The sequence below is a fragment of the Trichinella spiralis genome (genome assembly GCF_000181795.1).
Source record: "Trichinella spiralis strain ISS 195 chromosome Unknown Scfld1, whole genome shotgun sequence".
In the NCBI taxonomy this organism is placed as follows: Eukaryota; Metazoa; Nematoda; class Enoplea; order Trichinellida; family Trichinellidae; genus Trichinella; species Trichinella spiralis.
The window spans coordinates 2921709-2937403 of NW_003526940.1; the positions used below are offsets into that span (position 1 = coordinate 2921709).

The following is a 15695-nucleotide window of genomic DNA, read 5'->3' on the forward strand; positions in this document are numbered from 1 at the left end:
GCATTAGCTGTGCAGAGTACCTGCTATACCAGATATTGCAATGCATTCTGGCAGAGTTCGAGATCTAAAATTATTTTCTATAAAAAAGGTAAGTTTTCACTAAAATAAATATATATAATGACAAATGAAAAAACATTCAGTTTATTTTAATGTACTTTATGCAGATTTCTAAATATTTAATTTCAGAAAAAATATTATAATTCGAACAAGGTGAAATATGTTTTCCGTTGCATGAAACAGCAAGACAAAGTGGCAAGAAGCAGGAAGAAATAAAAATATTACTAATACAAAGCAGATTAAAAGTTCAAATGCAATAAATCAAATAAAACTGCAATTTAAACTTATCTTAATTATGCCTTGTGAATAAAATTTCTTATTGCAGTGCATGACATCGCAGACTCCATACCAGCAGCTACTCCATATTCAGAGATATTCATGAAGAAAAAATTCTGCATTTTACACGTTAAAGAAATTCGTTTATGTTGTGTATGAGAGTCGATCAATGCTTGCAGAGACTTTATTTGTAATGATAACACAGTAACAAGATATATGTATAACGCACACACAGACTACGCCCACACTACTTGGCATTAACTACTGGTACTACTGTAATATGTTCCTGAGGGCTCTTTTGAATATATTTTTGATCACATAACATCGCAATACATAATTTATTTACAGTAAAGCAAATAAACAGTAATTTATTTATTTGATGAAAGTCTAATTTTAAATAAATTTAATGTATTAAGGGTTGTCTAATGATTCTAAAAAGGTTTGCCAACGTTAGTAAAATCAAAATGACATTTTGTAAAAATTTTAATGTATATAATATATGCATTTTTTTGCTGTGGTTTACCTTCCCCAACCATTCAGCAGCAACAACAAAATGCCAAAATTTAAATGGAAATGGTGATGTAGACTGGTAAGATGATGAATCCAATCAATTTACACTTGCTAATTTTATATTTGTAAAATTCTGCAAGTAGATTAAAGATTTCTACAAAAGAAAAACAATACGTGCAAAATGCGTTTTATTAACAATTAAAAATATTTGTTGCTGTCACCATGAAATGAAACAGTAACTACAAAGCTTTTATTAGGGCCATTTTGTATAAAGCCCCAGCACAATCAAGAGGAATGACACTGATTGCTGGAGGTGGTGCAGGAAATTGGGTAGCCAACCCAGTTGATGTAACACAAATGGCCGCTCATTCATTTGGTAAAGTGCTTGAGCATGTCATTGCTGAAAATGCAGCAAACAAATTTATTGCATACAACAATATTCCACCTGATGTTCCAAAAGTTAATACAAAATCAAACAGTAAAGGTAACGTAAACTAGTTAAGAAACTAAAAGCAAAAAAAATGGAAAATCACCAGCCTTCTTAGGTCTATTAATGATGAATCCACAGCCCGCAGATGAAGCTTCGTGGATTGTTCACACAGTTCCAGGATTCCCTAAAGCGTTAAGAGGATACTTATTTCCACCTGAAGAAATTCAAAAAGGACATTTGTTTATTTGTTTGACAATTAAGGAAAGTGAAATTGATGCAATTGGTAAATTTATCACTTTGATTGTGTTTAAATCTGTTTTGTGTGGGACTGCTTAGCAGGCAGTTTGAATAGATGCTTAAAATTTATGAAAATTTCTATGCTGAAAATAATGATTTATGACGAATGTGGGTGAAATATATTTTATTAACAATTTTATTATATTTAGCTATGACCTTAAAAATTGCAACTCCATTGATATATCACAATGATATACCAGCTGAGCAGATTAATTCTCGACCAAATCTAAAAAAGCTGATCAGTGATGAATCAAGAATTTTACCGCCTTTAACAGTGACACAAGAAATTTCAACTGCAGGACCCGGAGGATTGAAAATTACAATTTACAGCAAGGGTGAAAAATCAAGATATGGTAAATCGCGTTGCTATTATTTTTTGATATTTATTTAAATATTTCGAAAAACTAAGACTTAGTTGTGAGCATTCATCACTCATCTTACTTTCCGTTGAACTTTTTACTAAGAAAACTAAAAATATGCTCTGAAAACACAATATTAAAAACCTCATTTAAAATTTTTGAAATGAAGTTAAATCAGCAAATGATCTTTATATTGTGAAATCTTTATTTAGAAATAAAAAATTGTATAGAATACATGCAAAAATATGATTTAAATCAGTACATTAAACAAAACATATCTTGCATCTTTAGGAGTTTAATGATTCCATTCCCAAAATTTCAATTGTTTATTGATGAAAACATAAAGTTAATATGTGAAATCTGTTTCTTTATGAATTTTAGTTATAAATGCGTTTATTCATTTTAAAAACCCTATTTTAGAAATTTACCGAAGAATGCTTGTTAAGAAACTGAAGACAACTATTAAAGTTTGGACAACAAGAGATAAAACATTGAAAAGTGACTGCAGGATTTTTGGGAGAAATATAAGATTAGTAACAAGTCCCATTGCTGTTAATGGTCATGCAAATTCTCTTGAAAATGACGTTTCTCAATGGCTGGTTAGTGACCCAGGAAACAAATTTTGCGTGATTGATAAACCTTATCATGTAAATTTATAGTTATCAAAAAATCAGTCATATAAAAAGTACTTTTTTTAGAAAAGTCAAGCAAAAGAACCGGCAATAGCACTGTGCATTGATGCAGAAGGCATTTTTGCCCGTTTCAATGAAATGGCAGCGAATTTAGAAAACTGCTAATAAAAAATCTCTGCAGTTTATTAAATTGATATTTGCTTCAACATTTTTAGGGCAAAAATCTGTAGTGTAGTTTTTTCAAGTTCTGTATTTGAATTTGAAATTTATGAAAAAAAATTTTGTCACATCAAAAAGAAATAGCTGTGGCGTAATTTTAATATATTTTAAATGCGTGAGTTTTTTACATTTGGAAACCTAGTTATTATAACCACTGCAAAATGTAATTGTCATTTAATTTTGTTTAAGCATAACCAGGCAATATCTAGCATTGCATTATGTGTTGATTAAAGGATGCCTATTAATAAAGTCTATAAAAAGCTTTAATAAAAATGCTATTGTTTTTCAGTTTCTGTCTCTGAATATCTGAGTTCAGCTTTGAGCAATGTGCGTTCTTCAGATCTTGTTTTTATTCACTTGTTTATTACACTGAAGGATTTGGTTATGCATACTGCAGAAAATCTCAATTTAAAGCAGTTGATGACAGTCACTGTCAACAGCAGAACTAATAAATATTAATAATACTGAATCTCACACATCATACAGAAATAGGAAGGGCATTTAAATTTAACCTTTTTTTCAAAATATTGTAATTAATTTTAAGTTTCACAATCTTTATTATTAAGTATTAAGATAATGTGATAGGATGGGATAGTATACAGCAAGATGAATATTTTTTTATTTTAAATTCTTGTTTGTCAGCAGTTAGCTATATTAATTCGGTATTATAATCACAGATATAAAATTTTTTAATGCTGCCAAATTCATATCAGATGTAGCATGTTACATATATATAGAAATGATCAAAAATTGATGCGCTTTTATTTTACATGGAATTTCAAGGTATAAACTAATAGCAATTCTGCCATATTAAAAATCAAACATTTCTATATCACAGAAGTTATACTTGCAAAAGTGAAGTGTGTACGTTCAAGAAAAAGCAAATTATTTGCTTATTTAATGAAGATGTTTACTATCGGTCCTGAAATTTTTGTTTGCTATAGTTAAATACTACTTTTCTTTTTTCTGATTTTCTATTACTTTCAAAATAGCATTTCTTCAATTCAGTAGCCTCACTTCATTTCACTACACTGCTCTTATAAATACAGATGCAAAATTTAAGACAAAGGTAGTCTACAATATGTTCTTCAAAAACAATTAACATGATATTCCCAGATATACTACAAAAACAAAATAAAGTAGCTAAAATTATTTATAGAAATATGAAGACAATAATTGTTATGAACCCACAGTGGCTAAGGTAATCTGTGCTTAAAGAAATATGAGTAAAACAATCTTACAGTCATGACTCTTGAACTATATGTACTTAAGAAGCAAATTACTTATCATATTTCAAATGAGACAATCAAACGATAAAATAATAACATCTAACAGAAATAAAGAATTAAATGAGAATTCAAGTCATTTCAAATAAAAACATTTAAACAAGTTTTCTGAGATTATTACATTATAAAAGAATATATTTGTTTACAGTACAAACACTAAAACATAACAAACATTACTGACAAACATTTACTTCTCAAGTTTATAAGCTATATTTATCTGATTGAAGAATAAATCTCAGATAATTTACAACAAAAGAAGCTGCTTAATGATTTGATAGGGTAACAAACATTAACGGATCTCAATATGCTTGCTAATGCAGACTGCTGTATAATGCACATCAGATGGATTTTTGTTTTATGGTTCTCTTTTCCCAGATATTCAGAAGCAACATCAAAATGTTATAATTTAAATGGTGGTGCGGCAGCAGATTGGTAAGAGATTGTCAGCTTTTAATTTTTATTTTCCAAAATGTTGATGCAAAATATGCGTAGCGTCTCCTTGTGAAGGCAAAAATGCCACTTTCAAAATTTCACTACATTGTATTTTATTGATAAATGATAAAATACGCCGCTGGTGCAATGAAGTTTACGTAATGAATTTTTTGTAAAATAATAATGAATAACCGTGGGGACTATGGCAGGGCAGTGAACATTTGTAATAATATGATTATAATTGTATCATGTAATCAGACTCATTATTTTCTTAAGAATTTCAAATCATTGTGAATATTTTAGTTTAACAAAAAATGATTTGGGATTTCCATTGAATAATTAAGAATTAAGGATGCAATATCTTGTAATAAATTTCGATTTAGTTTGAAAAATCTTGAACATGCCAACATGTGCTACTAATTTCAGTTATTGTAATGTTGCTTGTCATATCTCTAAATATATATAAAATTGTTTTATTTAATTAATTGCAGCAGTCAAAAAATCAATTCCTAGGTTTGCACGACGTAAATATATTATTTAAGACACGAACTTGCTTGAAATGCTTTGTCAGGGATGGGCGGTATTCAAGATCGGTACATTGTGAATTCTTACACGCGGTTCACTGTTTATATGAAATCTATATACAATGCTACAAAATTTAATTGCCATAGAAACATTAAAAGGGTCATATTCATAGAGTATCTTATTTCAAAATTAAAATTACATTTAATTTGAATGAAAAAAAGATACAAAGTAATTCATTAACAAAAGCGAATTCAAACAAATACCGACAGGTGAATTCAGGGTTGAGAATTTCACTGGCACAAAGTACAATGTCATTACCATGACCTGCAAACTAGTGCACATTTTAATCATGTTTTCAATTAAGGAAATGCATAATTTTCATTATGAAAAATTTATGATATAGATATACACGCATAACGTGCTTAACGCTGTTTCGCTACAACGCTCTTTTTGGCATGTCACGTGACTCAATTTCCCTTAAAACAAGAAACTTAGCTAAATATTTTTAACAGCAGTGAAACAGTTTTATTACATCACTTTGCTTCAGTTATTTCATACATTCTATTAATCATTCACAGTAATTGGTTTGATTTTTGTTAGATATTTTTGGCCATATATTTTTTGTGTGCTGTGCTCATTATCTCACAACGAGGGTTTTAGCAATGACAACTTAAAACAGCTGGTAAGTTATGCACTGGTAATAAACCAGCAATCGTTGATTCAAAAAAGAATATATTTATGAGAACTATAACAGCAGAATTTCTGAAGAACAGCATCACCAACATTACACAAATCAAGGACCAATTCATAGAACTGGATGCTGCTGATGAGCGAAGTTCCAAAGCTAGACAGGATTTTCAGATGATCAAGAGCAAGAAATTCAACATGAGAGAAAACGTAAAGGGATACAGTTAACACTTGATAGTTTTATCATCACGAAACCCAAGATTGAGAAATCGAAGGCTGGGCCATCATCACAATGATTATCATGAACTGTAAAGTATGCGAACATTTTTATAAATATTTCAAACGAATTTTCGTTTATATATATTTCATGTATGTATAGTGACATTTGGTTGAACTGATGTACTATAAACACATGATACAACGACCCCGCACAACCCGGTTTCACTTAGTGCTCTTTTTTTGACCATCCAAGAGCTTTAAACACTGAATGTCTGTAATAAGGAAAAGAAATAGAGGTTTTTTACTAATTTAACTTGCATTTCATCCGCATTTTGGTAGATACCGATGAAAATAAGAAAGAGATAAACAGGGATGATGTTAACATATGGAATCTAGTAGTACAAAATGACGGTATATGATAAATACATTTTTTGCTGCTCATTAGCCTACTCAAATATGTTTAGCTTGTACAAGATGGCAGTGTTTTTAGCATTTTTATATCTTCCAAATGTACCAAAAGTTTTCTACATTACTTTTCATAAATAACTATTATTAATACTGATGATATAATACAACTTATGAAAAAATTAATAAAAGAGTCCTATATAGGGTTATTGTGTATAAAGCTCCTGCACAAAATGTAGGAAAGGCATTAATTGCAGGAGGTGGTGCCGTTGCATGGCAAAACACTCCAGATCTTACTGGGGTTGCTGCGCATGCAGTTGTAAAATCACTTGAACATGTCATTGAGGCAAATCCTGGAAACAAATTTATTGCCTACAACAATATCCCACCGGATGTTCCGAAAGTAAAAACCAAATCAAATAGCAAAGGTAACAACAGTAAACGTTAAAACAAGAAATGGTCAATTTTAGAATTATCATTTTACTTAGGTGTGCTAATGATGAATCCAAATGTCCAGGATGAAGCTTCATGGATTGTTCATACAGTACCAGGATTCCCGAAAGCGTTAAGAGGATACGTATTTCCACTTGCAGAAATTCAGAAAGGACATTTGTTTATCTGTTTGACAATTAAGGAAAGTGAAATTGATGGAATTGGTAAATTCATTTGCATGAAAACATTAAATTTACGCAGAACTATTTGACAAATGCTTAAAATTTCATATAGAAAAAGAATATGAGGCAAATATAATTGAATAATAATTTCATATGATAAAATGCATGCAATTTCTAGCGATGGCCTTGAGAATTGCAACTCCATTGATATACCACAATGATATACCAGATGCCGAGATAGATTCTCGACCAAATCTGAAAAAATTGGTTAATGCTGCATCGAGATTAACACCACCGCTAACAGTGACCCGGCAAATTTCAACAGCAGATGCTGCAGGACTGAAAGTGACAATATATAGTAAAGGTGAAAAATCAAAATATGGTAAGTCACATGTGTTACTGCTAAATTTTCAGAACAAACATCTGGCAGAATTTTGCTCTGCTAACATAAATCTTTCATAATTCATTTTTTATTCTACAGTAGTAGTATATACAACAAACAGAGAAAAGTTTGCTAAAGCTGTAGTCATAATAATAATTTGATGCAGAAAAATGCATTATCCGGCGAAGAAAAATTACATAAATTACTTTGCAAAAATATGGAATGATTTTGAAATACGGTATCACAGTTAACGCATTGAACAGAGTGCAGTTGTACTAATGGAAGGCGTGTTTTCTTAAAATAATCACAACATAAGCATTTGAACGGATGTTTGAAAATAACACGCCTTTTATTACAATTTGCTAGGATTTTCATGTAAATTTCAAAAAAAATCTAATTACAGAGATTTACCGAAGAGTACTTGTGAAGAAATTAAAGACAGGCATCAAAGTTTGGACAACAAGAGATAAAACATTAAAAAGTGATTGTCGGATTTTGGGCAGAAGTATAAAATTAGTAACGAGTCCTATTACAATTGGTGACCATGCAAGTTCTCTTGAAAGTGATGTCTCTCACTGGTTAATTAGTGATCCTGGAAACAAATTTTGTGCTGTTGACAAGCCATACCATGTAAATATAAAATAATTAGAACCAGTCGTATAATAGAATGTTTTTTTTAGAAAAGCCAAACTAAAGAGCCAGCAATTGCCGTGTGCATCGATGACGCTACCATTTTTGGTCATTTCAATCTAATTGGTCAGAATGTAGAAAATTGCGCATGAAGCCACGAGACTGATGACGGAACTCATTTCATGTCTGAAAACTTCAGTTGAATAAAACAGAAATAAAATTTAGTCTATGTACGTGAGATTTAACAAAGTATATTTCAACTAACAGTTCAACAAGAACCATATTTTCATTTCTTCGTATTCTAAATAGTTTATTAAGTCGATATGTTATTCGCAATTTTCAGAGAAACGCTTCTGTAATAGACAATTCTATCATAATTAGTATAGTTTAGCAAGGATTGCACAGATCATTTTGCGCATGCGTTGAGCATTGCTAATGTTATATCTGTCAGTTTTTTGTTTAAATAATTGAAAATTCTTTAAAAAGAAGAAATATGCGTTATTTAATTTTCTATTAATTTTGATTTCATAGAAACATGTTTCTGAGCGTTATTTCGCATTTTTTCAGCAAATTAAATCATATTCTTATTATTCAAAACAATCTGATAATATGTAAGTAAGGAATTCATATTGCAAAGCGTACATATCGCAAAATGAAACTGATATTAACCATATGCATGTTTTTTTCAGCATTCCCTGTCTTCAGTATACAAAAAATTTGATATAAATTTTTCTGGAAATGAAATTCTTTCTCTAAAGTAATACTTCAATAAACAATCCATTTCGTTCACATTTTACTGGACATATTGCTCCTCACTACTTTTATTGCTTAAATGATATTTTATCTGTGAAATGATAAATTAATGGAAAATGACTGTTCAAGCCATTTTAAAGAAGAACATTTTAGATATGAAGCTTTATTTAAATTATTATATCTGATAAGAAAATATTTATTTGCAGCGCAATGGTTAAACATTTATTTTACAACAATCTGTATTTATTTGATTGAAGAATAAATCTTAGAAAATTTACATCAAAAGAAGCTGCTTAATTATTTAATAGGGTGACAAACATTAACGAACCTCAATATGCTTGTTAATGGAGACTGCTTTATAATGCGCTTTAGGTGGATTTTTGTTTTATGCTTCTCTTTTCCGAGATATTCAGTAGCTACATCAAAATGTTATGATTTGAATGGTGGTGCGCTAGCAGATTGGTAAGAATTATTTTTCAACTTTCTGTTTGCTCTAAACGCTGATGCAGAATATGCGTAGCGTCTCCCTGTGAAAGCAAAGAGAACATTTTCACTTAAATGTAATATATAAAACATTAATAACCATAAAAGCTATAGCAGGAAACTAATGATATCATTCTAATTCTACCATGTAATCATATCCATGATTTCCCAAAGAATTTCAAATCATGGTGAATGTTTTATTTTAATAGAAAATGATTTTGGGCAGCCATAATATAATTAGGAATTTAGGCTGCAACATCGTGTAATAAATTTGCGAATTAGTCCAAAAATCTTGAACATGCCAACATATTTTGAACACATAAATTTTTTAATTTAATCTATTTTAATGTTGCTTTCCATATCTTTAAATATACATAAATCTGTTTTGTTATTTTATTTGCAACTTTGTTAAAAAATTAGTTCAGATCTTTGTACAACGTAAAGATATTATTTAAAATAATAATCTGCTTGACATCCTTAGGCATGGACAACATTCAATGATAATGCATTATGAAAATTATAGAACATACTATTTCACAGGGTTTTAATATTAAAAAAAAATCAACGTGGGACGTTACAAAATTAAATTAACAAAGCCACATCAAAACACCACATTAGAATGTGTTTTATTTCGAAATTTCAAATTACATTTAATTTGACTGAAATAAAGAAATAGAGCAGTTCAATAGGATTACTGAATTCAAATGATAACCTACATGTGGATTCATGATCAAGAATACCTGAATTTGCACACGCACGAATTAGTATGTCATCATCCTTGATGTGCATGCTATTGCAAATTTTAAACAAAAAGAGTTGTTTTTAAAAAACTATTTTTCATTTAGGGAAGTACATATTTATAAAATAAAAAATTTATGAAATAGATATACATACAGTAAAGAAAAGAAACAGTAGATTTTTAATTAATTTATTTATTTTGCATGCACGTTTCCTAGATCCAGGTAAAAATATCCAGCAAATAAACAGCATCAATATTACCTTACTGAATTGATTAGCGTACAGTAGCAGCAAATATCAAATACATTTTTGTGTTGTTGATGCAATTTTCCTCAGTTATGTAAAAGAGGAACGTGTCTTGAGTAAAAGTTGAAATGTTCTTCTGAAAAGTTAATTTTACATCTTAATAAACAAAACTTTTGCAGCATTAAGTTTCATAAATAACATTTACTAATTGTAAATAAATGTAAATTATGAAACGATTAACAAAAGAATTCACCAACTTGTCAATTTTCCTATATAGGGTTGTTGTATACAAAGCACCAGCTCAAAATATGGGAAAAGCATTAATTGCAGGACGTGCTCCCGTTGTATGGCAAAATACTCCGGATCTTACCCAGCCTAATAATCACGCAGTTGTTAAATCACTTGAACATGTTATCGCAGTAAATCCAACAAACAAATTTATTGCATACAATAACATTCCACCTGATATTCCCAAAGTAAAAACGAAATCAAACAGCAAAGGTAACAACAGCAAACGTTATAACAAAAAATGACAAATCTTATAATCATTATTCTACATAGGTGTTTTAATGATGAATCCCGGTGTCCCAGATGAAGCATCATGGATTGTTCACACAATACCAGGTTTCCCGAAAGCGCTAACAGGATACGTATTTCCACCTGCAGAAATTCAGAAAGGACATTTGTTTATCTGTTTGACAATTAAAGAAAGCGAAATTGATGCAATTGGTAAATTTATTTGCATGAAAAAGATTGCATTTACGCAGAACTATTTGGAAGATGCTTAACATTTCATGCAAAAAAGAATTTGAAGCAAATATATTTTTATGATAATTAAATATAATAAAATCCATGCAATTTCCAGCGATGGCCCTGAGAATTGCAACACCACTGATATATCACAATGATATACCAGATGATCCAGCTCGACCAAATCTGAAAAAATTGGTTAATGGCGAATCAAGATTAACGCCACCATTAACCGTGACACAGCAAATTTCTACAGCAGCTGCTCAAGGATTAAAAATGACAATATACAGTAAAAGTGAAAAATCAAAATATGGTAAGTCACATGCGTTACTGCGAAATTTCCAGAACAAGCATCTGGCAGAATTTTGCTCTGTTAAAATAAATTTGCTTTTATAATTCGTTTCTTATTTTACAGTAATAGTATATGCGGCAAACAGAAAAGAGTTTGCTAAAATTATAGTCATAATAATAATTTCATTCAGAGAAACACGTTACACGGTGAAGATAAAATGCTGAATTTTTTTACAGAAATATAGAATGATTTTGAAAAACGCTATTACACTCGACGCAACGAATAGAATGCATTTTTACAGTTGTAAGGCGTGCATTTTCAGAATAATCTCATCATATGCATTTGAATGGATAAATAGCACATCTCTTGTTGCAATTTACTCTGAATTTAATGTGAATTTCAAAAAAAACTAATTACAGAGATTTACCGAAGAGTACTTGTGAAGAAATTAAAGACAAGCATCAGAGCTTGGACAACAAGAGATAAAACATTGAAAAGTGATTGTCGGATTTTGAACAGAAATATAAAATTAGTGGCAAGTCCCATTGATGTTAATGGTCATGCAAGTTCTCTTGATAGTGATGTTTCTCAGTGGTTAATTAGTGATCCTGGAAACAAATTTTGTGCAATTGACAAACCTTACCATGTAAATTTGTAATAATTGAAAAGCAATTGTAGAACAATATGTTTTTTAGAAAAGCCAAACAAAAGAACCAGCAATGGCGGTTTGCATTGATGATGCTACAATTTTTGGTCATTTTAATCTAATTGGTCAAAATGTAGAAAATTGCTAATGAAGCCACAAGACTGATGACGGAACTCATTTTGTGTCTAAAAACGTCTAATTGAATAGAACAGAAATAAAATTATCTCCGTGGAACTGAAATTTAGCAAAATATATTTCAACATGTCCTGTTCAGCAAGAACCATACTTGAATTTTTTGTTTTTCTGAATAGTTTATTAAATATCAAACTCATTCACAATGTTCAAAGCAACGTATCTGTTAGGTACAATTCTATGATAATTAGAATGATTTTGCAAAGATTGAACACATCAGTTTGCGTATGCACTGATTATTAGTAATGTTATATGTGCCAGTTTTTTGTTTGAATAACTGAAAATTCTTTATATAAAAAATGTGAACGTTATTTAATTGTCTATTAATTTTAATTTCATAGAAACATATTTCCGTGTGTTACTGCGCATTTTCCACAACCGCAATCATATTTTTATTATTCAAAACAATTTGATAATATTTAAGCAGGGGAATACCTATTGTAAAGCGTTCATTTTGCAAAATGAAACTGTTATTAACCATATGCATGTTTTTTCGGCCTTCACTCTCTTTAGTAAACAATAAATTTTGCATAATTTTTTTTGGAAATAAATTTCTTTCCCTAAAATAATATTTCAGTAAACAATCCATTTTGATCACAATTTACTCGACATATTGCTCTTTACTACTTTTATTGTTTAAATGATATTTTATGTATAAAATGATAAACTGATAGAAAATAAGTGTTCAATTCATTTTAAAGAATAGCATTTTAATATGAAGTTTTATTTAAATTATTATATCTGATAAGAAAATATTTATTTACAGTGCAGTGGTTAAACATTTATTTTTGAAGTTTGCAATCTGTATTTATTTGATCGAAGAATAAATCTTAGAGCATTCACAACAACAAAAGAAACAGCTTAATGATTTGATTGGGTAACAAACATTTACAAATCTCAAGATGCTCGTTAATGCGGATCGCTTTATAATGCAGATTGAATGGATTTTTGTTTTATGCTTCACTTTTCCAAGATATTCAGTAGCTACATCAAAATGTCATGATTTGAATGGTAATGCGCCAGCAGATTGGTAAGAATTATTTTTTAACTTTCTGTTGGCCCTAAACGTTGATGCAGAATATGTGTAGTGTATCTTCGTGAAGGCAAAGAGATCACTTTCAAAAGCTTACTGAAATGTACTTTATTGATGAATAATGAAATATATTTCTTTTGCACCTAATGTTTACAAAATAAAATTTTCGTTGCATAATAATAACAGTAGGAACATCAGCAGTAGTACGCATTAAGCATTTATAATATCAGCCCGCAAGTATTTCCTGATAAAATTGTAATAATTTAGAGATATTTTAGAAAAAAAATATGCTTGACATGCTTTGTCAGACGATAAATAAATCCAAGGATAGTACATTTTCAAAAGGAGAGCACATTTGCTGCAACATATTTGTTGATGTATTTTAAATGCAGCATTGTTTAATGCTCATAAATAAATGGTGTTAATATACATATGTAAAAATGGTTTCAACATTAATGTAAAACTCTTATCTCTCACAATTTTCATTCCCATGAAAATTTGCAAAATGTTATACTGTAAATCAACAATTTTATTAAAAGAATGCGAATTATATTTAATTTGAATCAAGCAACAAAGCAAGGCAGTTCGAGGAGAAAAACTGAAGTATAATAATGCCCTACAACTGAACGCATACACAAAAATACTGCATATAATTTCAAGTAAATTTCAAAGAAACAAATTGCAAAGGTTTATCGAAGAGTAATTTGGAAGAAATTAAAGACAAACATCAAAGTTTGGACAGCAAGAAATAAAACTTTGAAACATTGAAAAACATTAAAAAGTGATTGTCAGATTTTGGGGAGAAATATAAAATTAGTAACAAGTCCCATTGTTGCCAATGGTCATGCAAGTTTTCTTGAAAGCGATGTCTCTCAATGATTAATTAGTGAACTAGGAAACAAATTTACAAACCTTACCATGTAAATTTTTGGTATTGTATGTATTGAAAAATCTTTAGTTCGAACTTGAGGATTCTTTGGTAGTGGACTGTATGTGTTAAATATAAAATATCAATGACAGTGGGTTTGACTAAGAATCGGTATATTCAGAACAAACAGTGAGTAACAATAATGATATAGCGAGAGAAAAGAAACGGATCAGGCGGTATTCGATACGGCGTGTTCCGTGTTAATGTCCCTCCTCCCTCCGCACTTGTATTTATATCTGTTTCTTGGCGTCACTCCGCATCCGGCGTCCTCGATAAAAAAAATGAAAAGCAATTATAAATCGGAGTGGGCACGCCATCCCTTAGACTGTGCAGCTTAGCCGGAATCTGAACAGGTGCGCTGTCAGCCTCATTTCAATTTGACGCTTTTTCAGCAACTGACCACAAAAGTTGTGACAAATATATTACAGGACGCTGACTTTTTGATGATTTAATTGCCATTCCATTGTTTAACATCAAGAAAAACAAAGGATGCAACTGGCGTCGCGCAATTGTTGCTTTCGTACCAGGAGCAATGCTTTGTTGCCACGGGAATTTTTACATAGTGATGAGCAGATATTGAGAAAAGATTTCTCAACAGTATGAATCAAAATTTCACTGTTGTTTTCGCTTCAACGCGAATGTTTCAATTTCATTATAAATTTAAAAGTAAGAGTTGTTTGTGAGCAAAGAATAGAGACTTTACAGCAGTGTTTCCCAAAAATTTTCAGGCTATTGCCCCCTTAAGAGGCGTATATTTTTCAAACGCCCCCTCCCTAAATTATTGCCAAAAATGATGAATTTTTAAATAGGCTATTGATTCAAATCGAGGGTTTTTTTCAAAAATAATCATATAGTGAGGAAATAATTAATGTGATGTATGGGCTTAGTGCGTTGCGACTAATCTGTCTACATTGGGTTCAATGTTGGTAAGAAACAGTCGTAAGTGCTATGAGCGAAGAAGATGAAGAAGACAGATTGCAGAGAGTCATATTACATTAAACACACAAAAATTAATAAATATTCTTAAAGCAACTGCTGAACAAATATCATTATAAACACAAAACATAAAACATATTGTGTTCACGCGCCCCCTAGTGTCTCTTTACTTCCCACTGCCCCCAAGGGGGCGATATCACCCACTTTGAGAATCACTACTTTACAGCATTCAACACCTTAATATAAGAAATGCATAATTACCATAAAGAAAGAATAATCATTTATTGGCAGAGCATATTTTCTTTATGCATTCAATTCTGCACATGCCTGCGATTCCTAATTTTAAATACAGTGAAACCTGTGTAAGTTGAACACCCTCCGTGCAGAGAAATTTGTTCAAGATAGACAGGTTTTCAACTTAGAAAGGTTTTAAAAAGTTTAGCCGAAAAAAAGGCAGTTCATCAAAAATTAACAAATAGGCAACTCTTTTATTTGTCATCAACTGTTAAGTAATCCAAAATACTAGATTGACGGCTGCGTCGGATGCGCTTTTCTGCTTCCATTACTTCTAATTTAGATTCTATTTGTAAAAGTGTTGGTGCTATATCAGGGTGTTCTTGAAACAAATATCTTTGTAATTTTCGTATCATTGTTATGCTTCTGAATATGTCAGTTTCTCATCAAGTGGGTCCTCAACTTCTTCTGATAACACCTCTTTGGCATTCGACTTGACAACAA

General features: G+C 30.5%; 4 protein-coding genes across 4 annotated transcripts; all 4 read left to right on the plus strand.

Moving 5' to 3' along the window:
* Positions 1–1137: 1137 nt before the first annotated feature.
* Tsp_09049 (deoxyribonuclease II family protein) lies at positions 1138–2726 on the plus strand. Its single transcript, XM_003382153.1, has 5 exons — positions 1138–1327; positions 1389–1556; positions 1771–1923; positions 2350–2528; positions 2628–2726. The coding sequence occupies exons 1-5, from the start codon at positions 1138–1140 to the stop codon at positions 2724–2726; spliced, it is 789 nt and encodes a 262-aa protein (XP_003382201.1).
* A 1644-nt stretch (positions 2727–4370) lies between these two features.
* Positions 4371–8968, plus strand: Tsp_09050 (deoxyribonuclease II family protein). The gene is made up of 8 exons (XM_003382154.1): positions 4371–4498; positions 6539–6762; positions 6805–6990; positions 7127–7330; positions 7734–7960; positions 8011–8094; positions 8528–8571; positions 8920–8968. The coding sequence occupies exons 1-8, from the start codon at positions 4371–4373 to the stop codon at positions 8966–8968; spliced, it is 1146 nt and encodes a 381-aa protein (XP_003382202.1).
* Positions 8969–10407: 1439 nt separating this feature from the next.
* On the plus strand, positions 10408–12016 carry Tsp_09051 (deoxyribonuclease II family protein). Its single transcript, XM_003382155.1, has 5 exons — positions 10408–10681; positions 10742–10909; positions 11046–11243; positions 11642–11868; positions 11918–12016. The coding sequence occupies exons 1-5, from the start codon at positions 10408–10410 to the stop codon at positions 12014–12016; spliced, it is 966 nt and encodes a 321-aa protein (XP_003382203.1).
* Positions 12017–15262: 3246 nt separating this feature from the next.
* Tsp_09052 (deoxyribonuclease II family protein) lies at positions 15263–15319 on the plus strand (the record flags this gene model as incomplete). Its single annotated transcript, XM_003382156.1, has 1 exon — positions 15263–15319. A coding segment is annotated over exon 1 (57 nt), but the record flags the coding sequence as incomplete, so codon positions are not given.
* Between the last annotated feature and the right edge of the window lie 376 nt (positions 15320–15695).

Bases quoted from the DNA above. Each gene is read 5' to 3' on its own strand.
- Tsp_09049 (XM_003382153.1), top strand. From the start codon at position 1,138: ATGACACTGATTGCTGGAGGTGGTGCAGGAAATTGGGTAGCCAACCCA. The intron at 1,924-2,349 runs GTAAATCGCGTT...ACCCTATTTTAG, and splicing joins GGGTGAAAAATCAAGATATG to AAATTTACCGAAGAATGCTT. The intron at 2,529-2,627 runs GTTAGTGACCCA...TACTTTTTTTAG, and splicing joins ATGACGTTTCTCAATGGCTG to AAAAGTCAAGCAAAAGAACC.
- Tsp_09051 (XM_003382155.1), top strand. From the start codon at position 10,408: ATGAAACGATTAACAAAAGAATTCACCAACTTGTCAATTTTCCTATAT. The intron at 10,910-11,045 runs GTAAATTTATTT...TGCAATTTCCAG, and splicing joins AAGCGAAATTGATGCAATTG to CGATGGCCCTGAGAATTGCA. The intron at 11,244-11,641 runs GTAAGTCACATG...AACTAATTACAG, and splicing joins AAGTGAAAAATCAAAATATG to AGATTTACCGAAGAGTACTT.
- Tsp_09050 (XM_003382154.1), top strand. From the start codon at position 4,371: ATGCTTGCTAATGCAGACTGCTGTATAATGCACATCAGATGGATTTTT. The intron at 6,991-7,126 runs GTAAATTCATTT...TGCAATTTCTAG, and splicing joins AAGTGAAATTGATGGAATTG to CGATGGCCTTGAGAATTGCA. The intron at 8,572-8,919 runs GTAAGTAAGGAA...ATTTATTTGCAG, and splicing joins TCAAAACAATCTGATAATAT to CGCAATGGTTAAACATTTAT.